At 42.5% G+C, this 26,570-nt stretch overlaps 1 protein-coding gene across 2 annotated transcripts; it reads left to right on the top strand.

Annotated features, from left to right (window-relative positions):
• Positions 1 to 654: 654 nt before the first annotated feature.
• Positions 655 to 26,570, top strand: pparda (peroxisome proliferator-activated receptor delta a). Of its 2 annotated transcripts, none has more exons than XM_042088873.1 (8): positions 655 to 1,053; positions 9,395 to 9,814; positions 15,380 to 15,525; positions 16,493 to 16,631; positions 18,199 to 18,401; positions 20,886 to 21,092; positions 21,983 to 22,226; positions 23,450 to 26,570. In XM_042088873.1, exons 2-8 carry the CDS (start codon positions 9,463 to 9,465, stop codon positions 23,695 to 23,697), a joined length of 1,539 nt encoding a protein of 512 aa, XP_041944807.1. In that variant the 5' UTR covers positions 655 to 1,053; positions 9,395 to 9,462; the 3' UTR covers positions 23,698 to 26,570. The 2 variants fall into 2 exon arrangements, with proteins under 2 accessions (XP_041944807.1, XP_041944806.1); XM_042088872.1 differs by having other exon boundaries at positions 15,377 to 15,525.

The following is a 26,570-nucleotide window of genomic DNA, read 5'->3' as shown; positions in this document are numbered from 1 at the left end:
TTTTGGTACCTTACAAGGAAAAGACAAAACTAGTAAAAATGATCTTTGGTGTTTTTGAGATCTTGTCACAATGCAATTTTTATAACCTTGAATTGTAAACCATTTCAGATGTTCTAAAGATTCCTTGACCCAGGTGTCATGAAAACCAGAGAGAGAGGTGAGCATGTGTGCAAACATTTTTTAAAAACATTCCAATTACCGTCATGGGTTAGACTATTCTGTAGTGAAATGACTGAATTGGTTATTATTTATGTAGCCTACCATTGGGCCATAAAAAAAACTGTGCCCATATTCTACTTGGTCCCCTGTGCATTTGCCTGGATTCACAGTCAACACAATATTCACAGTCAATCACACTGAGTAGAGAGAGCCATCTTGTGGCGGCTCAACATCCCACTGCATGAGTGTAACCTTTATGAGTAGTCTAGGCTATGGGATTTGCTATATTTGTTATTATGATACTCTGAATCTAAAGACACAAAATATTTGGATTTATTTCAAGATAATTTTTATTTTCCAAGTTAATCCAAATGTTCAAATTAATTAAAGAAAAGGCATTTGCAGCTTTAGAGGATTTGGGCTATTTTAGTGACGACACCATAAAGACGACACCCTCAACGTAGGCTGCTCTACGTAACTTTACGGTACGCTTTGCGTGCGTGTCGGATGACAAACAGGGACAGATTTCTGACAGTACCGACTACAAAGTGCCATAGTTTGCGATGGCTATTCCAGAAAGAACACGAAGTAATGAAGAGAACTGATGGAGTAAACTGTTATAAAACATAATGCGTTCGTGTCATTAACAGGGACCAGCGACTCACCAGGATATGCATGAGATGGTGGACGTTGTCGACTTTGAAGAGAAGAGGTTCAAGAAGTCACATTATTGTAAAGACGGGAATCGCAGGACCGAGAAACGGGAAAGTAGCTGTTTTCATGAACCCCCCAAAATAGTTGAAATGTCACTATAAACGAACCTGACTCAACACAACTTGAACATAGCCAGACGACACCACGCATTGGACTAGTGGGAGTTTTTTTTTATATAAGGTACGTGGAATTATCATTAAGTCTAAATTTGTTTAGTTTCAACACCAGCGAGGCAACCAAATGATTTTGGTGATAAAAGTGTAGTTCGAGATGAGTGTGCGCGCGTGAGTACGTGTGCGCGTGTTCCACATTTTGGAGTAGGGCCCCCCTAAAGAGAACAAGAATTTGGTGTTAGGCTATACATTCTTTAACACTCAACTGTTCCGCCAGTCAGCGAATTTCGGGATGAAATCAGGAAACAGCCCACTTCTGCTTTAGTTTTGTGACCGTTGTCTTTTTTTATGAAGAGATGGATCAGACAAAGACATGTTGTTTTTGCTTATTGTGGATAGCTGGGTCTTGTATCACGTGAGGGATTAGCAAACCAGATGGCTACTGTAGCAAGCTAAGCAGTTAGCTTTCATGTTGATCAGAAATAGATTAGTGTCATTAGGTAGCCTATCATAAATCACTGTTCAGCATCCTAGCAAGGCACTTATGAACCAGTTGCGCAACGGATCGTTCTCCATGTCTTGTTATCACCATATGTGCATATACACCATTAATGTTAAGCTATACATTTGACAGATATTATCGTTCCAGAGTAAATCAGCATACAGTCTATGATTCTTATTGCAATCCTAATTTTGTAGACGTCAGCACTGTGTGCTATAGGCTACACACACCTACAGAAATTATTAAGGGACGTTTATGTCGTTTTACTACGCATTAGCAAGTCGGTTTCTATTGCTAGAGCAACATTATAACGGCAACTATCATCAGATTCATTCTAGGTGATTTCTGATGGGACTCAAACTCAGGGAGGTCACTGAACTTAGTTATTTGCCTCTGTGAGATATTAAAGCCCTGTCTCCATACCACCAAACTGACTAGAGAAAATCAAAATATTTGATCTTCGCCTGAACTTTAGACCCGTTTTTGTCTCACACACTCCTAAAAAAGTAACTAGCCTTATTTATTGGTTGGTCTCTGGGTGAAAGGGCACTGTTGTTGACTATTGTATTTTTCACAGTGAGCAATAGCCTCCTGGCTGTGAGCAATGGATTTGTCATCATCTAACTGTTAAGGAGTAGTGATTTCCCCACACATATTTGTTTATTCCTTCCCTCAGGAATCCCTGAGGTTAAATGTCTACAAGATGACCGACTGAACCTGCTGTTGTAGGCTACACATAATTCACTCTTTCTGACTCAGAAAGTTACTCGGAAGCTTTTTTTAATGGAAATGGAATGGACCAAATCATGGCACTGTAGTCACATTGTCATCATTGTTATATGTTGTCCAAGCAAGATCACCAAAGCTCAACAACTACATCCCTAAGGTGCATAAATGACACAGCAAAGATGTAATACAGCCTGACTGACAATTCACTGTGTAACATTTGTGTGATGTGCTTTCATCTCCTCAACTGCTTACTGAGGTGAAACTAGATGCAAAAAGGATTTTTTTCCGTTCTTTTTGAGGGGGTTAAAGACTGAACAGCTTTTTAAAGAACCCGTGAAGAACTTAATTGGCTAAAAGGAAATATAGCTGATACTTCAGCTGTTTTTTCTCATGTTGTAAAACTCAGCTGGATGTCGCGTTGTGAAATAACTCAGTCACTCGAAAGTACATAAGTGGCTTTCACAGTCACCTAAATGCCACAAAGGTCTTGGGGCTGCTGCGTCATCAAAGCTACAACTCCCTTCATAGGAGTAGGGATTACCAGGGCCTCTTTGATGCGCCCCTGCTATTCAGATTTCAGACATGGGTATTTTCTACTGAATACTCCCTAGGCGCATGTCAGTCAACTGGAGGTGACCCTGAATTTCCCACTGCCAAGTTGACCCAGCTGTAGTATATAAAATGTTAATTATTTTTGGTAAGTCCAAGCTAGTATCCATTTTATGTCACATCCTCAACATTTAATTGTTGCAGTATGTGTTATAGAATAATAATAAACATCTGAATTTGGTCTAATGTTTATACATTACCTCACATGTAAAAATCCATTATTTATTTGCACCTTGTGTGCACATAATGTGTTTATGTTGTGTGGTTGTTAATGTAACATGCTGTAAGTATAGAATTTCCATGGCTGTGATGCTACTCGTTCGGTTGTTTACAAAGCTTTTTCACGTGCCCTTTACTCCATACACATCAGACTAACTGCAGTCGTTTAGAGTAACGGTCGTAGACACAGAACCAGACATGATTTGTGTCGTTCAACCCTCAGTCTCTTCCTCTCTGGGCTATATTTGCCTTTCGCTTAGTTTCTGTCTTTCATTGTCTAGCTTAAGGTGCAAACAGTCTTGTCTGTCAAGAGGTTGTGGCTGTTGCTTCCTTCCTAGTGTCTGGTGCACTCTCATGCGGAGGTTCACAGTGTCCTGACAGATGGGGGGTTTCTGCCCCTTCCTTACCCTCCGGCTTGTTCTTTCATTGTGTGGTTATAAAACACGCTGAATTTGTATTGAACTGCAGACAATCACATCTGTATGTTTGATCCGTTCAATTTGTGGTGCTACAGTTTTTTTGAAGGCTTACAAATAGCAGCTTGGTTTAAAACATACATTTACATACAACAAACTACACTAGTGTATACATTCACATCATCCAGTGCGTTGTTGTAGTCTTTAGATGTGTAATGAAAGAGTGTAATCAGTGCCTTTGGATCTACCACAAGCCCAGGTTAAGCTTGTTTTGGTCATTGTTTTTACCAATGGAAAGCAGGTTCTCAGAGCCCACAAGTGACACTTTGTGGCAAAGTGGAACTAATCTATCCAATTAAACAATTAACTTAGCCCATAATGGTCTTTCGAGGTACAGACGCTTTGCAGACGTTGAGGTACTCTTGGAATGTTGAGTTAGCCCAGTAGATAATTAACTGACGGAGCTGGTGATCCAGTTGCCAAGGAGAGTTGGCTGTAAGGGCGCTATGTGTGGTAAGGGGCGGATGGGGGTGGAGTTAAGTTGGGGTCGTCAGCTTTAGAGCAGATTTCAGACCAGTTTCTCATTAGTAATCCAGTCAGCATCCATATGCCTGTGCATAGTGTACTTGCGGTGTGCTGCAGTAGACTAGGTTATGAGAACACTTAAAGGGACCCTTGTGTTTATCTAATGAGGCAGTTAAAGGGGCTGTTTGTGACAATGCTACAATGTTATACATTACTTCACCAGCCAGATTTTGTTACACATTTGCTTATTATGTACCTTTGGGAGGTGTGGCTGTTCTGTTGAGTTTAGACCTGAGCACTACCTGTGCACAGATGCAATCAGTGCTGCTGGTCTAGTGTCAGTGGTTCTCAGTCATTTATGGCCTCATGTCTCTGTGGTCTGCAATAGTGAAAGTATTTCTGCACTCGCACTGCCCTGTCCTTTCTGGGGAAGATGAATCATTCCATGACCTGCGTCCTTCTTTCCGACTCGCAGCAGCAGCAGCAGCAGCCCACACCGCTGAGGCTAAGCTGTGGTGGTGATTTTTGCATACTCAAAGTTCATGTTCCATACACAGCACTCAACACCACTTAATAGGTAAGTGTGTGTGAAGTTTGCATGCTTTTTTTAGATGAATGCACTGATGGGAGCTCATTGTAACTACTGATACAGTAGTGGCATCGTTTCTTTTGTTTCGTTGCTGCCATCATAGATGAGCCTTTTTCCGTCATCAATACTCATAAAAGGTCAGCAGGTCTGTTTATAATGTAATTAATGATTCAAATATTCTTTCACATCAAGGAAGGAAGTGGACCTAGACTAACATCGATAACAACTCCCTGGTAAGGGGAAATAATGCTGTCTGTCACCCACATTTATTGTAAATTCACATTTAGCATTCATTGAGCAAGCACTTTTATCCCAAGCATATTGCAGTATTAGATAGTTAAATAAGGCGAATACATCCATACAAAGTGTAATCGAAATACTAACCAACTTCTCAACTTTATCTGGGTATAAAATTAACATAAAAAAACAGAATTATTATTAGTAGACAAAAGCATAAAGAATTTGGAAAACTGTGAAGAGTTTAAAGTCCAGGCACGAAATATTAAATATCTTGGTTGCTACATCAGCGCAAAACTCTATAGAGACAACTTTCTTCCATAATCAGTATTCATCAGTATTTCTGGGTACCAATCTCTGGCCTACAAGTGAAGCTACATTCTCTGTCTTTAAATCTTTCTGAATGGAATCACTTGCTAAGTCCAGCTGACAGGTCTCTCAGAGTACATTCTGCATATGTGTAGTACCTTATGTTACTGTACATCTGTACATCCTCAGAGAGGAGTCTGAATCACAGGAATTCTAAAGTAATGAACTAGCAGGGACATGCCACATTGCCAGTCCTGTTTCATGACAGGTAATTTCATGACAGGTAATGTCAGTTGAGGAGCCGCAGGTTGGCTCTCTTGTGTTTGTTTTGCTACTAAACTGGATTCTGATGACTCAGTGTTTGCCTCAGCAAGGGTGGCGTGATATGCTTTTTGTGGGTATTTCAGTGATGATTAAAGTGATTCAAAAACACTACAATTAGTAACAGTATTTTTTTTTCCAGTTTGTTTTAACCAATGAACTGTAGCGTATGACTGATAGTATTCTAGAACATGCTGTTGTGCTTGGTTTAATTTTTTTTATATATATATATATATACTCTTTTGATCCCGTGAGGGAAATTTGGTCTCTGCATTTATCCCAATCCGTGAATTAGTGAAACACACTCAGCACACAGTGAACACACAGTGAGGTGAAGCACACACTAATCCCGGCGCAGTGAGCTGCCTGCATCAAAAGCGGCGCTCGGGGAGCAGTGAGGGGTTAGGTGCCTTGCACAAGGGCACTTCAGCCGTGCCTACTGGTCGGGGTTCGAACCGGCAACCCTTCGGCTACAGGTCGGAAATGCTAACCAGTAGGCTACGCCTGCCCTAAAGTGCTAACCAGTAGGCCACGCCTGCCCTATTTGAGGGTGCCATACAAAGTGTTGTGTGTAACTAGCTTTACATCAATTGTAGATACTGTAAATACACACTCATAGTTTCTTTTAATCAGATACCAGTAGCCCCTCCACCAGTTCTAACACTTTTTGGTTGTTGCCAGTAGAATATACTATTACAGTAAAGGTACAAAATATTTGCCTTTTACTTATTCATATGTAATTGTAGGTTGTTGTTGGATTTAGGTTAAGTATACATTTATTGACATTTTCATTTTTGATTTAAGATTTTCCCACAGCAGCAACAGACGTTTTAGATATATATGGCGTCCCTGTGGTATTTCTGCACCCCAAGGGAAAATACAATGCGTATATTCTCTGGTCTCTGAAACCACCTTGTCTCAGCAGATGAATGGGGAGCTGGTGGGGGTGCATAGATCTGTTTGTGTGGGGGGGGGGGGGGGGGGGGGTGGTGGCGGTGGTTTAGGCACACCAAAGTCTGCAGCATCTCTGAGCAACCCCTGACCTGGAAAGACCTTCTTTCCTGTGCGCATGTTTCCACCACTTCCCGTCTCTGCACAGTCTGAGTATGTGGATGCCTGGCCCGTCGATTACCCATTACTGAATGGCTGCTCCCATTCGCTGCTATAATCTACTTTTATTTAGCGAGGGAACATGAATGCATTCTTTGGTTCTCTCCTCCGCTAATCACAGTAAAGCTGCAGATTAAGGAAGATTTAGTGTAGGGTTTTCTCCCCACAAAGATGGCCATCTATAGGATATACTGTAGCAGTGTAACTGGTGCCTGGGGCTGTTGCCATCACTGTTGAAGTCATAGGCTCGCCTTATCCCACATCAACCACATCCCCCTCCTTCATGGTCTGTTACCGAGCAAGCTATTCCCACTGTTTAAACTAGTTGAACCATCAATATGAAACGATACAGTCGCTTTGAAAGAAAACCTGTTTCAGTAAACAACACCTTAGATACTGCTGAAGTACATTTCCATTCAGTAATGTTTTGACACCGTTTGAAAATAATTGTGAAAGCAAGGAAGGAGAAGGCTCTCTTGGTGTCTCATGCAGAGTACTTTGGAAATAGGAGCTGTGAGGAAGGTGCAGTTCAAACTCCATGCAGCATTCCATTGGGGCTTGAGTAGTGACCCATCCACCTCCCGTCCCTGCCCTCCCTTGGACAAGGCTTCCAGGAATCCCCGGCGCTCCCCAGGAAGCCTCTGGATTCTGACACAATCTTAGGAGCTTAAGAGTCTGAGACGTGGAGAGAGCGTAGAGATCTGCAATGGCCACCCAGTGAAAGCTGTCCGCTGTCAAACATTGCAGCCTTAACTGAAGCTGCATGTGCATTCTAAAGGACAGACTCCTGCTTGGGGTCCAGGCTCAGCTTAACAGCAGACAGGCCCATCTAGAAGAGAGTGCAGTCAAATTGTAAAGTGGTGCAGGAAAGCTATCATATTTAGCAGGAAAGCTACACTGGATGGCTGCCAAGTCATTCCAGTTAAATGATTGAGGAAAGTGTTGGCAAGATCAGGGATGTGTGAGGAAGAAGAACTGTAATTCAGATTAAATTGAGTCATTCTTGTGACGCAATTTACAGTAGAGTCAATTTTTTTATCCATGTCTGTGCTCCCTTGTAAACAGCTGTTGGCATGGTCTCTGTAGTTGAACTTCAGCGCAAAAATTGTGAGTCACATAGTTTAAATAGGTTCATCCTTGGCCTGTGCTATAGCTTTCCACTAAACATTACATGAAAATCTGCTTGGTAGTTTTTGCATAATCCTGCTGACAGACAAAAAAAAAAATACCAAAAGGTAATGAAAACATCTATATTGAAGAGGTTCATTAGGCCTACTGATATTTCATTTCTACTGTGTCTCTGTAAAGGCCAATAAGGTAAATGTATTGTACTTGTCAGGCACAATACATTTACCTTATTGGCCTTTACAGAGAAACAGTAGAAATAATGAAAACATCTGTCTAAAAGTTCATTTTCATCGAGGGCCTCTACAAAATATACTGTATTTGAAATGTAGAATTCATAGATAGATAGATAGATAGATAGATACTTTATTGATCCCCAAGAGGAAATTCAGGATATTGATTCATATTGTAGTAATTGTTATTAATACATATTATTGTGTTTCTTGTCATATGAACATTGGGATTGCTCTATCTTTCTCTCTCTCCCTCTCTCAAAGACCGCTTTTACATTATGGAGCATTCTGTACTTTGTATTGACTCCCTTTGACAGCATTAGGGAACACACTTGAGCCTTTTTCCCTCGCCCACAGAAACCAGTCCCAGCGACCTGCGCACATGAACCCTTTCCCCTACACTCTCTTACAAGTTTGGGCTTTGTTTTCCAAGGCCTCTCTTCCATCATCTCCAATCACAGCTTCTCCTCCCACGGAGTCTGTAAGGGAAAGAGCACAGTATGTGTGTGTGTGTGTGTGTGTGTGTACATGCGTGTGTGTGTGTGTGCGTGTGTCTGCCTCTGCTGCTATGGCTGCTGCAGCGAGGCAGGAACCAGCCCTGTGTGGGAAAGGTCACGTCTGATAGCTGATCCGACTGCGGGATGTGCTCAGACAAAACCAGACACGCCACATCTCAGCCCTGAGAAACAGGTGCTTCTTGGCTCTTGACGCTTTCCCCCTCTTCGTCTGACTTTTTCCTCTAGTTCTTCTTCTTTATATTTTCTCTTTCTTCTGATCTTTCCTTTTCTTCTTTTCCTTCTACCTCCTCTTCTTCTTCTGTTCCTCTTTTTCATCCTCCTCGATTGCTTCTCTCTCTTCTTATTCTTTTGCTTCTTTCATTTACCCTCTAGTTGTTGCCCCCTTTTGATGTTCTTCTCGTCCATTCTGGCATTCTTGGTCTTGTTTTTTTTCTCTTTTTCAGTCCAAACCAAAATACTCTTCTGTGTACACACGTGCTGGAGGCTACGGGGGCCTAATCCTTCCCTGCTCCACTCTCAGACCTCCTACCGGCCCACCTTCCTTTCCTTTCTTTTCCCCAGTACCGCCCGCCCAACCCCCCTCCGCAGATCCTCCTCTCCACTGCAAGGCCTCTAGATCCCCCCCCCCCCCCCCAAGCCTCCCTAGCCTCACGCATCTCTCTGAATGGCCCCATGTGTGACAATAACTTGAGGGTCTCAGTTCGTGGCCCCTTGCTGGGGAGCGCCATGTGGGACCAAGCTTGCTCAGCTGCAGGCTACTGAGAGAGAGAGAGAGAGAGAGAGAGATATATCTGTAGCTGCACCACTGTGTTGTTTCTCTGAGAATTACTGTGTGAAAGCCAGGCCCTTTGTGAGATAACATTAGGATAATGTTTCATGGGGGGAAAGTAAAGCAAACAGAAACAAGTGAGTGAACACCTGAGAGTGCGTTGACTCATCGATTGTCCTCCTTGTTGTGTCCAGCAGGAACGGCGATGGCGTTGGCATGACGGGGGAGCCGGGGACCACGTAGCGACGGCGCCCGCTTCAGAGCCATGGAAGATTCCTGGACGTCAGTGTTGACGGTCAACCCGAACGAAGGCCCCAAACTGTGGGGCGAAGTCGGCGGCAGGGAGAAGCCCAACGGAAAGCTGTCTCCGCCCAGCCAACAGTCGTCCCCGGGGCAGCCTGAGGAGGAGGTGGGCCCGGAGGACAAGATGGAGCAGGGGAGCACCGGGGAGGAGAGCAGCTGGCTGGAGGCCTCACCGGAGCAGGAGCAGGAGCAGGGCTTAGACAGGGGAGCGCAGAATGGGCACGCAGGCGAGGAGGATCTGCAGGAGAAAGGCAGCTCTGGCACCAGCGCCAGCCGCAGCACGGGCAGCCCTGCGCCCTCCAGCAGTGGCACAGGTGAGACGATACCAGCTGAAGCCACTGCCCCAACCCCTCACCCTCACACGAGTATTCCAAAGTAGTAAGTGTTGTGAGGTAGAAATTGTTTGTGTACATGTTGTTGCTATGATATGTTATATTTAGCTCAGGCACGCAGCTAAGCAACAACCCAAAAGTATATTTTTTGGGGCTTTTATGCCTTTTATGCGACAGGATAGTGGAGAATGATAGGAAGTGAGTGGGAGAGAGAAGAGGGGTGGGATCCGGAAAGGACCACGGGGCAGGAATCGAACCCGGGTCGCCGCCGTACGGTGCAGGTGCCCCAGCCAGTTGTGCCACGGCTGGGGCCTCAATGTCAAAAGTTGAACTATTTTTAACTTTAAACGCCTCACGATTTTAGAAGCTTTGCTTTTTTCCTACTTGTGCCCAGCTTTTGGAAACGTGAGACATGTTGCAACGGTCAGTTAACCTATTCTCGACTAGTCAGCTGAGTCACATCATAACATATAACCTCTTTACACTTCTTAGGCACTGTGTGCACGTGTAGGCAGGGCTGTCTTAAGATTTAAAGATAGGTGTTTATCTATAATGGCTTTGGAGATTGCTGATAACGTCACGCACAGAAGTTTACTTTGCCATAAGACTTGTTTTACACCATAGATAAGCATATCAGCAGATGCTCGTGAAAATGACTGATGTTAATTTGCAGTGCCATACCTCAGTATTGTAGTGAATATGAGACAGAGGTTGCTGTTAGTCATGTCACGTTAAAGCTCAGACAGCTCAAGCTCTTGCACCCCTTCCTCAGAAGGTCTCTGCCAGCTGACTGAAATAAGAAGCCTCCCCTTCACCTTTCACCCACACTGGGCCTGTCAGGACGAGTGCTCCTTATTCCCCTCTGCAGGCTAGCAGGGAGACCAGGACGAGTGCTCCTTTAGTCCCCTCTGCAGGCTAGCAGGGAGACCAGGACGAGTGCTCCTTTAGTCCCCTCTGCAGGCTAGCAGGGAGACCAGGACGAGTGCTCATTTAGTCCCCTCTGCAGGGAGACCAGTACAGTGTGTTTAGGAAAGTGAATATAGTCTTTTAGTGAGTATTTTTACTTTTACTGTGGCTACAATAAAAATGACCTGTCCATCAGAGAATTCTTATTGTAGTGCTGTAATTTGGATAAAACAATGTGGGTTATTATATATATATATATATATATATATATATATATATATATATATATATATATATATATATATATATATATATATATATACACCTCACTGCTATTACTACTGTGTGGCCGGAAAGTCTGGTAATACACTACATAGTGTTGGTGTACTATGCAGGAAACGTGACCTTTCTAACTTTTCAACACCCTAGTTACCCATTTAGCGGAATTTTCGAACATGCAGGGCAGTCCGATAGACTTTCAAGGAACTCTGCATGGAACCCTGATGAAAGTACCCATTCAATACCTACACCATTGAAATTATAGGCTGTTTTGATTTAGTGACTTAGTATCAACTATTTGAATATGTCCAAAACTTCTGGTATTATTACATGTTCCTAGATGCTTTTACATGATGCAAAATGGCATTTTATTGCTATAATGATTTGGGTCTTGTCTTAGTGAAGTGTAGACTTGGAGTTAGGAGTAATTCATGTGAATGAGCATGGAAATGCACTGTTCTGTAGTGAAGCTCAAATGCTGCTAATGGCCAAAAGGCATCTGTCAGAGAATACAGTATGCAGAAGACTGTATGTAGGTGTGTACAGTACAGCATGCACATTTACTATAGATACAGGCCTGTGTTTCTGTATTCACCAATATAGAATACAACATTCACCAACACCAAAAGTTAAGTTGATTGAAAAGCGATCCGCTGGTGCAGGTGTGAACAGTATGGCGGTATGTGGAGAGGGCAGAAGGGCAGCGTGTAGAGAGTCTAATGAGCAGCAGTTTCTGGGACTGAAAGAAAATGTCTTTCTTTCAAACAAATACTACCTTGTTTGTTTTTTCCTTTGTTCCAAAGGTCAGTGTAAAGAGTGCTCCTGTTACATGTCCTGAATGAACCATTGTGACTAACTGTTTGTAGTTTGTGCAGCTTATACAAATGTTGCCAAAGCCAATGGCCACCTTTACGTCAATGACGAACGCCCTTTGAACTGGTTTCAGAGGTTCCATTAACAGCGGCCTGATTCTCTTACACTGGAAATATAGAACATAAGCCTGGCAATTCTCTTTATTTTTCGAGATCCATCTTCAGTTGAGGTCCTCCGACAGTTGTTATGTTAAATAATTTAATTTGTCCCTGTCTGTGCTTGTTTGTTTTACTTTCTTTTTTTCCCAAGACCTGCCAACACCCAGAGAGCCTTTATGCTGTTCAAAACCAGGGTAGAGTTTCTGCATGACATCCTTAGAGATAGATGTAAGGCGAATGAGAGTGAACATGTGTAACATACTATGGCACCAATAGAAGATCCACACACGCACACACACATAGACTCTCTCTCTCTCTCACACACACACACACACACATAGAATCTCTCTCTCTCTCACACACACACACACACTCTCTCTCTCTCTCTCTCTCTCTCTCTCTCACACACACACACACAGACTCTCTCTCTAACACTCACACACACACACAGACACTTAAGGTTAGTTCTTCTCCTCCAAAGCTCGCTCACTAGCCGGAATGTTCCGGTGCGGAGTGGCGGCTGTTGATGTTTGTTTTGGCCAGCCTGAGAGGGCCCCCCTCATCAGCTGCCCAGCAGTGCCAAAACACTGAGCTAACACACACACACACACACACAGGGTTCAGCAGAGGAGAGGATCAGCTTTCACACAAACACCCTCGTGGGGGAGCGATCAGAGGGCCCTGGGGGAACGCACCGTGCTGGAGGGTGAGAGGGTTCACCTGGGCTCTGGGACAGGGATCCAGCAGCAGGGAGCATGTCTGGTGGAGGAAGGAAAAAGCTGGAGCGCTCACGCGAGTGTACGTGCCAGAAAGTGGTTGTTAGAATGGAGTGACCTCAAATCAACTTTTTAATTTCTCAAAACCGAAAGTAAAAGAGGATAGTAATCACCACTACACCTCTCAGATGTGCATTCATGAAGGCCCGGCGAAGCGCTCTCATGGGTGGGCATGTTTGTGTGTTCCTGTGAGGGCCCTGGGGTTTATTTTGGGCACCCGTTTCATGTTCTTTGGTGTGGCGGGGGTGTGGGAGGGTTTCAGGTAGTCACGGAGCCACCCGGTGGGGGCCTCCCCAGGGCCCGACCCCGAGCTGACCCTTGGCTCATGTGACAGGTCAGTCTAGCTCCCGTCATCGGCCTGACGCTGCATTGTGAGACACAAAAGCCTCTGCTCCTGCTGTTGTGTCTGAGGCTGTGGTTCAGGAGAGAGTCTTTCCCATGCTTTCAAGATGAGGATACGATGAGGGCAACGTTTGGAGCAATGTTGGCGGACAGTAATAATTATTATTCTGGGGCGCGTTTCCCAAAACCATAATTGCTAACAGGTTAGTAACTATGGTTTTGGGAAACACGCCCCTGATTGGATGATCACAGCAAGTTACATTCTCCATAGTTAAAAAATTACGAAAAGGACATGATCACATAGTTAAAAAATTACGAAAAGGACACTAATGGTGCATTCATGTGACCTGGGAATATTAGGGACTGCCCCCATGATTGTGTTGTTTTTCATGTGCTTTGCCGTCGGGATGTGTGAAAAACATGGATGCCACAACAAAAGTTAAAACATTCGCTCACTAATCTTAAATAAACAACTCTATTTGCTTAAATGTATGGTGTAAGATGCTTGGGAAAGAAGGATGTGCAGCTTTGAAGTGACAACAGTGGAATGAGCTACAGCATGACGACAAAAGTAACGACAAGCCCACAACTGGGCAACTCTGCAAACTCTACCCCCAGTTTCCCACCAGTTATTCCCACATTAGGTGATGTCCACGATGACGTTTTCACTGGGGAAAATGATTTTCCCATGTGCATGAATGGACCATAACAACATCAGTCAGTAACATTGCCTGGCAACATTGATCAAACAGTTGCTCTGTGTGTCCTCACGTTTAGATATGAGACAAGGGGAGAGAGTGGGTAGAGGACTGCACTGTATACACAAGCTTTTGAATAAACACTCACCCATATGTACCTAAAGGGACGTACTTGCTGTACCTCCGAAATATGTAATCATACTCATCAGTCACAAACACATATCACACTTGCACAAATGTTCTCTTTCTTGCGTGCATATAAACGCAACACGCAAACACATAGTGGACTCACATGCAAACACACATGCATGCACACTCACATGTGCGCGCACACACACGCACAAACACATTCTCTGCATGCCATAGGGTCTGTGGGGAGAGTCTCTTTGGCGAGGTTTTCATCCTGGTCTCGGCAGTAACAGGCAGGATCTATTTTATGACCTCTGCCTGCCAAACGCTCCGACTCACCCTGTAAATCTGCACAGCTCCACCGCTCTTTTTACGAGTCCTAATTTTACGGCGGTCATAATTCCTCGGGAGACACAGTAGCTTATGTTTGGGTGGGATAGTGCGAGTGTCTTGAGATTAGCAATGAGGTGATAATGATAATTTTTAAACCATGTATCTTGTTGTCGATCATCAGTCGGAGATTTGAAGTGCTTGATCCCGTCCTATAACGACTTGATCTTACATAACTAGTATATTTCCTAAAAAAAATAAAGTCTACTATTAGAATACCTTAGCTTATCATTGGGGATATCCTATTAGCATTGCCAGCTCAGCATTGTTCCTTAGCAGCTTTGACCTCTGAACCTGTTCAGTCATAACTTATTCATGAAGAGTAGCCTACGAACTTGGGAGTCCACTGATTTTGACACTCGACTGTCAGATATTATTTCAGTGGATGGAAATAAATGTGTTTGCTGTCAGGCTATAACAGCTTAATATCTGTGTGTGTGTGTGTGACTGTTTTATTGTGTTTGCATAGCCTACCGTCAATACAGGAACTAGTGGTTCTGTCTTGTATCGTAAATAATATACTTTCCCATGACTTCTCTCCACCTTGAGAGCTTTTATTAGCCTGCCATTTGTCTGAAAGCTGCTGGATCAGTTCCTTCACTTTTATTATTGTTGACTTTGTTTAATAATTTTAATCATATATCATATCTTTCATATGTAGTTATACTCTCATTTTGTCATTGTACCATTTAATGAGTTTAACTCTCTAAAATGCAAAATAGTGTAATTTGTAAGATAGCACAAAGGACATCAGCAGTATTTTCATCCCTTATACTTCGACATTCTCTCCTTAGCAGGAAATTTAGTTCGGGAATTGGGCTGTCTAATTTTACCATCATACCGAGATTTTTTGAATCCTTGTCAGTTAAATGTCAGTAAATATCTTTGTAAAGAAAGAGTTGATGCCCTACCTGTCTCTCTTTTCCTTCTATATCTGTCTCAACTCTGAGAGACATTATTCGCACACATACAGAGATGTTTTAGTTATCCTATCTTACTGAGTACTGTCATAAGTAAGCCATGGAGATAAAGCCCTGTGTGTTGTCTCCCTAGCAGATCTGTCTCAGACGTCTCCTCCGTCGCTCACTGACCAGCTGCTGTTGGGTCGGGACGACGCGACCGGGATCAACGTCGAGTGCCGTATCTGTGGTGACCGGGCCTCAGGCTTCCACTACGGAGTTCATGCCTGTGAGGGCTGCAAGGTGAGGACTTCTCTCTCACAACCACTCTGAACTGTAATTTATATATAGTGAGTTATATCCCTGTATTACAGTAGTATACTTACAGTATGCAACATCCACATATGGAAAAAGTGTATCCAATAAAATGTTATACACAGCAACACAGGATTTTTAATATGATCTACCTTGTATATTGAAGTATATTGTTCCATTTTAGTATGATGTACGTACATGCAACAACATACAAGTCAAGTTTCAAGTCAAGTATTACATGGCAAGTGTGATCCCTTTATGAGATATTTTCCATATGGATATGTATATGCATTCCATATGTATGTGCCTCCAGTAATGCAATTTTAATGAGCTGGAATCGTGTTGAGCACAGCTGCTGAACTGTCTATATCAGTTCCTGTGTGGCACCACACTGGCAGGCCAGTATATACTTTTATGATATATTGGCTCTTAGATCACTAAATAGACTGTAGGGATTAGAGTGTTTAGAGTGAGAGACACAGTCTCACTATCTGACACCTGTCCTGGCATGCGTTAAGAGCAGTGTCTTTCTATCCACATACATTTTACATGGCAGTAGATAATCCCCAGGACTATGGTCTCCTCAGGTGAAATGTCCTGGGCCCCCCGGTAGGCAGACAGCCCATGGCACTGGGTCCCTTGGTCAGCAGATGACCCAGGGCTCAGGGTGAATCAGACCTAACTTATCTATCTCAGACCAAAGCAGGGAACAGGGATAGATTAGATATCAGGATATCAGGGCTCAGTGGACACTGATGGTTACCACATAACATGTGTTCTAACGTCAGTTTATGAGGAATTTTGATGAACCTTATGGATACATTTAGATAGTTTAAAAATGATTGTTAACCTGACTCCTTATTGGTAAACAAATGGTTACTTCATATTGTAGTATTATAAGAAGACCACTTCACATGGTTCCTTTTGTGGTCTAACTGCTCTCGTCCCTGTGCAGGGCTTTTTCCGGCGGACCATCCGAATGAAGCTGGACTACGAGCGCTGCGAGAGGAGCTGTAAAATCCAGAAGAAGAGCCGCAACAAGTGCCAGTACTGCCGCTTCCAGAAGTGCCTGATGCTGGGCATGTCCCATGATGGTGAGAGAGAGAGAGAGAGATGAATGTGTAAAGAGATAAGAATGAAAGACAGAGTGGAAGTTGTAAGGATGAGGAGAAAGAGACAGAACAATAAAGGGGAGATCAGGATAGGACGGCAAGGAAAGGACTAGACAGAAAGAATAGGCTTTTTTGATCAGCCTACTTGTTATTACACAATAATGTGTGATTTTATTAGATCACAACTACATCAGACCTACAGTATGAATCAGTACTGACAACTAGGGTTGGAAAATGAACGTGAATAAACGGGAATTAATGGGAATAAACTGGGAATTTTTAATATGGCAAGTTAGCCTATAACAGGGAACTTAAATGTAGTGGACAAAACCCCATCTTGCAGCATAATAGTTAAAACAACCTGATTTAATGCAATTTCAGTCGAATTTCTACCCTGCACATACGTCAATCACATGCACACAGCAATCAGAATAGGCTTCTAGACATAAAGGTACCCTGTGGTGCGTTGATATGCATGGGAGAAAAAAAATCCTAGTGAAAATGTCATCTCATGTGGGAATAACTGGGAATAACTGTGGGAACATGGGAAGTTTACGGAAATGTACCGGAAATATTCCACCACTTTGCAACCCTACTGACAACACCAGATTATTCATCAACAGTTGCATCAGAATGATGCAGTAGTCTACATGTTCTCTGCGTGGGTCGCCCATGGTTTATTTGGAGAAGAATAGAGGAAGATCAGAGAGACGCTGCGTATGTGGTTTAGAGAGAAGACAGAGAGGAGGAAAGAGAGAGGAAGAAGTTAAAAAGCAAAAGAGGGGGAAGGGTACAGGACAGATGAGGCACAGCACAGCACAGCACAGTACAGGAACGTGTACATGATGTGCAGAGACAAGAAGGAGCTGCAAAACAACAGGTCCAAGACATCAGTTACAAGAGCAAGCACGATTGTTTTGATTTTGTGAAATTTATTTCTCTCTAGTTGACCATACAGGAAGCTTACTCATGAAACTTATTGGAGTATTTATGTGTGTGTGTGTGTGTGTGTGTGTGTGTGTGTGTGTCATGGGCGGATTATGAACTTTTGGGCCCCTGGGCCCAGATGTATTAAGGGCCCCCCACTAATTGTCGTATATGTGGGAGGGGGGGTTTGGGGGTCCTCCCCCAGACATTTTTTAAGTTATTTGATGTGATTTCCTGTATTATGGTGCATTTTGGGGTTTGCCAATACTAAATTCAATCAGATTCATAGCCTGCATCCTGATTTGTTGATATTGAGGCAATGATTCCATGCAAAGGCTTGGGCTTCAGGGCCCCCTGACCCCTTGGGCCCCTGGGCCTGGGCCCGGTAGGCCCGTGCAGTAATCCATCCCTGGTGTGTGTGTGTGTGTGTGTGTGTGTGTGTGTGTGTGTGTGTGTGTGAGAACACTGTGATGAATGTAAGACCTGTGTGCAGAACAACAGATGGTGAAGCTCACGCTTCTCTCTCTCTCTCTCTCTCTCTCTCTCTCTCTCTCCTTCACTCTCTCTCTCCTTCTCTTTCTCTCTTTCTCTTCGTTTCTCTCCCTCTCTCTCCCTTGCACAGCGATCCGGTATGGCCGTATGCCAGAGGCAGAGAAGAGGAAGCTGGTTGCAGGACTCTTAGCGGGAGACGAATGCAGTCAGAACTCTGCAGCCTCGGACCTCAAGTCGCTGGCCAAGCGCGTCAACAACGCCTACCAGAAAAACCTCAACATGACCAAGAAGAAGGCCCGCAGCATCCTCACTGGCAAGACCAGCTCCACCTCGGTAAGAGCTGGCATGGCCATACACCTGTATCAGAAGAAAAATGCAACACTATAAACCTCACAAAAAACAAAGTTATGCTAGTTAAAATTTTAGACATACTGTAATATCTTACAAATGTAAAGTTAATGTTAGGGGTAGGTTGTCCTTCTGCTGAAGTGAAGTCATAGGTTAAAGAGTGAACAAAGAAGCTTGTCTGACCTCTGAAGCCTCTGACACTGCTATTTTATTGTAGCTTTTAGAACTGTTATGCATGTATAATGTCATTAACTGGAAATTGGGGCTGGTGTCGGTCCAAGAGCTAGCTTAATGCATCCGTTTGTGAAAGCTCTGTATCACTTTCAGTTTGCATTTGGTAAATTAGTGACTGTTGCTGTTTCACCCACGGACATTTATGTTAAACGGTCCGATACAAACAACATTTGTAGCATTGGCTAAAAAGGAAATTACTTCACACATTTAACTGTATGTTACTGTAACTTCACAAGGTACATGCAGTCAATCAAAGTACACCAGGTTTCAAAATACTGGCTATTGTTGACATTACAAAAACTGCATAGACATTTATGTTTCAGTTGTACAGATATTTGCATGCAATCCACCGTTTTTAAACTAAATTTCTTGGTTGGGAACTGTATGTCCACATGTAATGTTCACATTCAAAAGCATTCCAGTAAAAAGCAAATCAATTTTTTTCCCTTTACTGTTTACTACAGGAGGTTCAGTAGAAATACTGTTTACAGTATGATAGAACAGAAAAAGTTTACAGTATTTCTTACAGTGAACAAAATATCCATGAAACACACAAGTGCATTCTGAACAAAAATACAACAGCAAAAAGCCCAGATAAACTAAAAAAGCACAAAATTACTGATATTACAGTATCCAAGGTGATGGGATAAAACCGCTTGGTAGCAAAAGCAGAGCAGAGGCAGAGGTTTATATATGAATCTAAGGTTTGGAATATTGTTTTTGCTATTGTGGGACGTAAATACTGCAAAAACAATCCATTATTTTTTTTGGTTGGTATAGCTTGTTTGTTAAGAAAATGTAAGCATTGTGCAAATGTGTTCACTGACTGCATATTGTGTGAAAACGACATGAAATGTGTGAATGGTATGGCCACAAAAGACTAGTGTTAATTTTGTCACCTATTTTTAATTTAGTCTTAGTCTTAGTCTTGTGACGAAATGTCCTTTTTAGTCTTTGTCATATTTAGTCATTCAAATATCATTTTTGTTAGTCAAGTTTTAGTCAACTAAAAGTCTCGTCATTTTAGTCTAGTTTTAGTCAAAAGAAAACTAAAGCTATCTTAGTCTTTTTTATAACAAATTATTTCAGTCAGTCAGTATGTTTACATGCATAGGTAAGTCGAGCTACAGTTATAGCTCGGCTGGGATTTGACCATAGACAGTAAAAGATTTGACTGGACCACTGTCATGATCTTCGTAGACCAGTGTTTCACAAAGTGTGGTCCGCAAGCTATTCCAAGTGGTCCACGAGCAGACGTGGTAAAATATAATATAGATGAGTTGTTTACAATATTGAACCAACTTGTACTGTATGTAAATTCAAACAGTTCTACAACACTGTCTATGTCAGATATGCCAGTTTAAATCATACGAATCCTCTGACACAATTAAGCAAAGTGCAAAGACAATAAGCAAGGTGGTTCAGTGAGTATTGTGTAGGCTAATATACTGCTAGGTCTATTTTTAATTGTTTTTTAGCTAGGTGGTCCGTGTGTTTCTTAAGTGGTCCTTCATCTGAAAAAGTTTGAGAAACACTGTCTTAGACTCAAGTATGAATGTTTACTCCGCCACGCTAGATGGCGATATGCGCCCAAACGCTACTTGCTAGCAAACTTTGCTAGCTTACTTGCTAGCAAACTTTGCATCATCAGTGTAACTAGTTAAATAGTTGACATTACTTGCTGAAAATTTTCGTATGGACATTCTGGGGGATGTCAATTTGTATATGTATGAGAGAAGCTTCAACTTCTGGGTATGTAGCATTGTGGCACAAAGCCTAGGTAGTTAGCTTGCTAACTCTGGCAGAAATCTCCGGTGTTCTTGTTCCATGTAGTTTCGTACAGGGTTGCAGCAGAGAATGTCTAGTTGCAGCAACAACACGTAGACTAGCCTACAGGAAAGCTGCTGCGCATGAACCATGAACTCATTCGGAATATTTTGAAAACGTAACAGCTATTCTGGCTTCTCATTTTTTAGACGAAAACGAAGAGAGATTTTATCTTAGTTTTTATTTCATGCAAAACATTTTAGTCTCGTCTTTTTTCGTCAACAATAATGCATCTTAAGATAGTCTTAGTCAGTGTTTCAGGACATTAGTGCAGTCTTGTCATCGTCTCGTCTTAGTCATGGAAAAAAACGTTGTTGACGAACATTTTTTCTCTAGTCTCGTCTGACGAAATTAACACTACAAAAGACCGATGAATTTTTATGGATATTTTTTCGTTTTTTTCTACAGCCATTTGTTATCCATGATATGGACTCGTTGTGGCAGGCAGAGAATGGCCTGGTGTGGAACCAACTGATAAACGGGGCTCCCCCACACAAGGAGATCGGGGTTCACGTCTTCTACCGCTGCCAGTGCACCACCGTAGAGACGGTGCGGGAGCTCACCGAGTTCGCCAAAAGCATCCCAGGGTTCGTGGACCTCTTCCTCAATGACCAGGTAGCTATTCTGTTCACACACTAACTAATTGTGTGGTCAGGGATGACACTAAAATGGCCAGATCTCTCAACTTCACGTGCATTCCTATATCTATCCAACACACCACAGTCTACTCTCTTCAGGGGTTACACATTTACTATGGCATAGCCTAATACATGGGTCCTACGTCTGGTTAGGGCAGGGGTTCCCAACCTTTTTTGGCAGGTGATCCTATTGATGATGTCACAAAACTTTGGCGACCCCAATCATTCACAACATGATAGAGAGTGCATCTCATCTCCACTGTAACATCCAGTTGAGAGCGGTATTTCCCCCAAATGTCCTAGCAAGCTAATTTGTTTGTTTGACTTGTTGCCTGGTCGTTTTGCTACTTTGTTTGGAATGTTGATCAAGCATTAATACCCATGATGATCTCATGCGGGATGTCTACGTTCATTTTTAGGTTGCATAGCTAGATTGTAATGAAGGATCCAATTAGTTTTATTTATTTAATGTATATATATATATATATATATATATATATTTATTTATTTATTTATGTAATGTACTGGTCAATTGTAAGATACCAAATAACTCAGCCGACCCCATTTGAATTTCAGGTGACCCCACATGGGGTCCCGGCCCCAAGGTTGGGAAATGATGGGAGAGGGTAAGGAAGGGTAGAAAGGCTACAGATCAGAAGCTTCCTCTCAGCTTCCAGACATTTCAAGCCCTTTTCCTGCCTCATGTCCCTTTGATGTTTTTCCTGTGTTTCCATGCCACTGTTACCACTGTTAACATACACTTGCTCTTGGGAAGGTTTGGTTCAAGCCCTTGGCTCCTGGTACTAAAAAAAAAAAAACTTTCAGTTTCTCAGTTATTCAGATTTCCCAATTCCTTTTGTTCACTAGGTGACGCTACTCAAGTACGGGGTGCACGAGGCCATCTTCGCTATGCTGCCGTCGCTCATGAACAAGGACGGGCTGCTGGTGGCGAACGGGAAGGGCTTTGTCACGCGCGAGTTCCTGCGCAGCTTACGGAGGCCCTTCAGCGAGATCATGGAGCCCAAGTTTGAGTTCGCCGTCAAGTTCAACGCGCTGGAGCTGGACGACAGTGACCTGGCCCTTTACGTGGCGGCCATCATCCTCTGTGGAGGTGAGGAAAAATGGCTGGATGTTTATGTTCCTGTTTATTACTGATTTGAGATACAGAGTGTAGTGCGATGTATTGGGCAAGGTTCCCACGGGTCCGTCAAATCTCTGTGAAAATGTGTGACTTTGACAAGAAAAAAAAATGCTTTTTTGGATAAATATACATGGGTCATTGAAAGCACTTGAATGTATATATACTGCTCAAAAAAATTTAGGGAACACTTATAGTTTTCCACAATTGTTAAAACACAAGGTTTTTTTTTAAACCTTCCACCCTTTTCTCCATTCTCAAACTACATTCACAGAGTGTCTGACAGTTGTTGCAAAATAAAACACTCACCTCAAAAGTTTTACTTGTGCTCAGAACCAAACAATGTCAGAGTACTGATCCAGTGTATGATTGAAGTGTTCCCTTCATTTTTTTGAGCAGTATATTTTGTTTTAGAAAAGGCCACGTAGTCTAACACAGCACAATTGAGTAGTGTAGAGTGATCTCAAGGGGGTCAGAGACCCACACAGAAACAAACACTGTTCTGTATTTATCACACACACACATTAGGGTGAAATAGTCCAACACAAGAAAGACACCAAGACTCCAGGATGCAAATAAAATGGCCTTACATGAGTTCAGTACCTACAAATTAACCACCACTCACCAAAGAACAACATTGTGTATACACAGCACAACCCAGCTGGACAACATGTTCTCTTATACACATGTTTTACACTTGCGATGCAAGTTGATAGATGGCAGCTCCCCGCACATTTTGAATTAAGTTCATTATGGAAAGCCCTTTTGGTCCTTTGAATTGTCAAATTGTGTCTGTTTTATTGTCATTATCTCATTTTCACTTCATAAAACATCAGGGAGCAATATTATTTCTTTTTTCCATTCCTCTGTTTGGTACTCGGTATAACAAAAGAAGACAGAAAAGTTTGCATAATTAAATGCTTTTGAATTAAATGTTTGCTGCATATCGCCTTTACTATCTACCCCCCTTTTTTGACAACTGACGTATCGGTTTTACATATCAGTTATCGGACTCCTTTTTTGGTAATAATTGAAATTGGTATCGGCCCTAAAAAAAACACATCGGTCGATACCTACTCTTAAAGAAATATAATAGAGAAGAAAAAATATTCTAAAATAATCACATTCCCAGAGTAAAATAATCCACTGACCGTGTATCATTGCGTGTGCATTTCTGTGCATCTGTGTGCCTCCAGACCGACCTGGGCTGATGAACATCAAGCAGGTGGAGGTGATGCAGGATGGCATCCTGCAGGCTCTCAACCAGCACCTAAGCGCCAACCACCCCGACTCCAGCTACATCTTCCCCAAGCTGCTGCAGAAGATGGCCGACCTGCGGCAGCTGGTCACCGAGAACGCCCAGCTGGTCCAGAAGATCAAGAAGACCGAGTCAGAGACCTCACTGCATCCACTACTGCAAGAGATCTACAGGGACATGTACTGATGGCAGACACAAGGGGCTCAGAGACCCACACACTGACACAAACACCCTCTGGATTGATGTGCTGACACGCACATACAGACACACACACACACACACACACACACACACACACACACATACGTGTGAACTGGATGTTTGCTTAGGAAAGGTCAAGAAGCGCATTTAAGAAGAAGGAAGAATAGTAAAAGAAGAAGAAAAAAGCAACTGTCTACCCCACAAACCAATGCAATTCTTTTTGTGTCATAAAAGATGATGTCTATTCTCGTAACAGATGATTGTGGTTCACTATTTTTATACTGCAGCTCTTTGTAGCCTCCTCCCCTTTGGAGCCTTTCTATTGGTCAATTTTTATTAGTCTTCGTCTATATGACAACTTTTACTACTGTAGAGGATTTGAAATAAGACTATGCATATTTTGTTTCACCAAATGTTTGAAAGGTCATTGAAATCAAAGACTTACTGAAACTATTAGTTGTTAATGAGAACTGACCCAAGGTCAGGCAATAGCTTCAACATTTCTCTGGTGTATTCTAATAGAGAACAAACCCAGAGTGTATGCAATCACTTTCTCCCTCCCTGCATCCTTCTTCCATCCCTCTTTCACACACACGCACACACACACACACACACACACACACACACACACACACACACACACACACACACACACACACACACAAACACACAAGAAAACTCTTGCTCTCATGCCCTCAGATCTTTGCAGCACACACACACACACACACACCGAGAAAACAAGAAAACTAACCCCAAGTCCAGTGTATCTACAGTATAGCACTTAGGAGGTAAAATATGGGAGTATGGAACATTCATGACAAAAGAAGGACTTTAGCGAGGGGGTCAGAGCTGACTTTGCTATCCTCGTCCACAGTATTGCTTCATACAACCTCCAAACCTCAGTTTTGTTTCCTTGTCTCTTTGTCTTGTTGTGTTTTGTCATGTGATGGGTCTGTTTCGTAGTTTTGAGGATTGTTAATGACAATGCTGTGAAGGAAAAAAAAACTTGATCACAGGGTCTTGCTAAATGTATCATTACCTGATTTATCAATTTACTCAGAACTGCCGTTATTTCATCCTCAATTTCACATCTGGGTCCTTCATGTTAAGTAACTTGTAGTAACTATTGCATTGGATAGAGCATAAAGCTGCTGTATGGGAATATGCTGTTTGGAATACTTAGATTTGATTATTATCCCCAAAATAGATCCCCTATGAAATATATCTTCTATTCTCCCCCGATCTTTAGTATTCAACTTAACTTTCAACACAGTCTGGCAATGTTATGTAATAGATCAGGAAATGGCTTGTCTGATGGGCACCATCTTACATTTAACGCTTATATGAATTGTTTAAATGTTAAACATTTATACGTATTGTTTAAATTAATTTATAACAGATGGTGGAGAGAGATAAATCTTGCAGATACTATTATTGCTAGACCTTCAATTCCATCTTTCTCCACACCTCTGTGGCCCTTTCTCTCAAGCCCTGTCAAAATGGTGCCCTGATGATGACCATCATCTCCTCCTTTTCATATGTCATAGGTCTTAGTTCTCATTCACTAACTGCATTTGTTTGTAAAAATCCTTTTGGGAATATACTAAACGTTTACTAAATCCAGGGTGTCTTTCTGACCCCCAGTGTCTTTTCCAAGGGTGCCCAGACTCCAGAGTATGGGAATGAACTAGTTTTGAATGAATCATAGCCACCATGGAAGCAAAGGAGATCCATAGTCATTTGTAGTAACATTCACACCTCCTTACGTTACTTGGGTTTGGTCCATCGCTTTTTCCCTTACAGGGTCTTCCAAGCGAAACTGTATCCACTTCCATGAATTGAATGAGTAAGTGAGGCCAAAGGTCTTACTCAGTGGGGCACGGGTAACTCAGTGGCTTAAACACACTGAGCGTCAGGCCTCAAGGCAGGACTAAAGATATGACTAAAGACTAAAGCAAGCTAAAGCTGTGGCATCGTGTTCTAACAGCACATGCTGTTCCCCTCAGGCTTTTTCTCCCTTAGTTTAACTGAAGGTGTGCCCTCATCAGCTGTAGACTTCCATACATTCTTGTCTAAATCGGTCTTTGTGGTTGTCAGTTTATCATGTTAGAGCGATTATCTTCATGTGCCATGACATGTTTGAGGACTTTTGGTTTGTAAATGCGTCATCATGCCAAGGTGAGGTTACAGCAGTGTGCTGAATCATTCACATCTCTTGATATTGATCTATTGTTTTGTTTTGTTGTTATGGTGACTCTCGGAGTCCAGGTCTTGAGTAAAGTGCTGGTGCATACTCCTGATTGGCTTAGTAAGATTCTGAGGTTCCGTGTCACAGTTGTAGTGTCAGCAGTCTGCCACCAAGTTGACGTAAAAAAGTACATTGTCAGCATGTTTCCTGCTCCTCAGTCTGGTGTGCCTGTTACATTTCATTTTTTTCTCAGCATTTCAGTCCTATGCATCATTTTCTTCAATCCTATGCACACTGCACAGCTGTGGATACATTACATTTACACAAAGACAATACTATGTACACCTACTTCTTGTATTGTCTATCTTTGTGGGCCTCCGGATATCTTGGTATGGTGCTGCTATTTATCGTTTGTGTTATGTTAGCTGACATAGTTACCCTTCCTGGCCTCCCGCTGTGCAGATAAATACATACTTTCTCTATGAGCACTGTCAGTGTACAAAGGCCAAGCTGTGAACACACAGTGGTGGACACTGTGCCGGTCTCTTATTTTGTTTTATTTGTTGTTGTTTTTTCTGTTACTGAAATAGAACAAAGTTACAATTGAAGATTACCACAGTATAATTTCTATCCATTTTATGGAAAATGAGTAAAACTTTTTACAATCTTC

Source organism: Alosa sapidissima, chromosome 4 (assembly GCF_018492685.1).
Source record: "Alosa sapidissima isolate fAloSap1 chromosome 4, fAloSap1.pri, whole genome shotgun sequence".
Lineage (NCBI taxonomy): Eukaryota > Metazoa > Chordata > Actinopteri > Clupeiformes > Clupeidae > Alosa > Alosa sapidissima.
This window is presented reverse-complemented; position numbering and strand designations above follow the sequence as displayed.

Excerpts from the sequence above, each read along its gene's own strand:
- pparda (XM_042088872.1), top strand. The coding sequence starts at position 9,463 with ATGGAAGATTCCTGGACGTCAGTGTTGACGGTCAACCCGAACGAAGGC. Across the intron at positions 18,402-20,885 it reads GCAAGACCAGCTCCACCTCG|CCATTTGTTATCCATGATAT; the intron begins GTAAGAGCTGGC and ends TTTTTTCTACAG. Across the intron at positions 21,093-21,982 it reads ACCTCTTCCTCAATGACCAG|GTGACGCTACTCAAGTACGG; the intron begins GTAGCTATTCTG and ends TTTGTTCACTAG.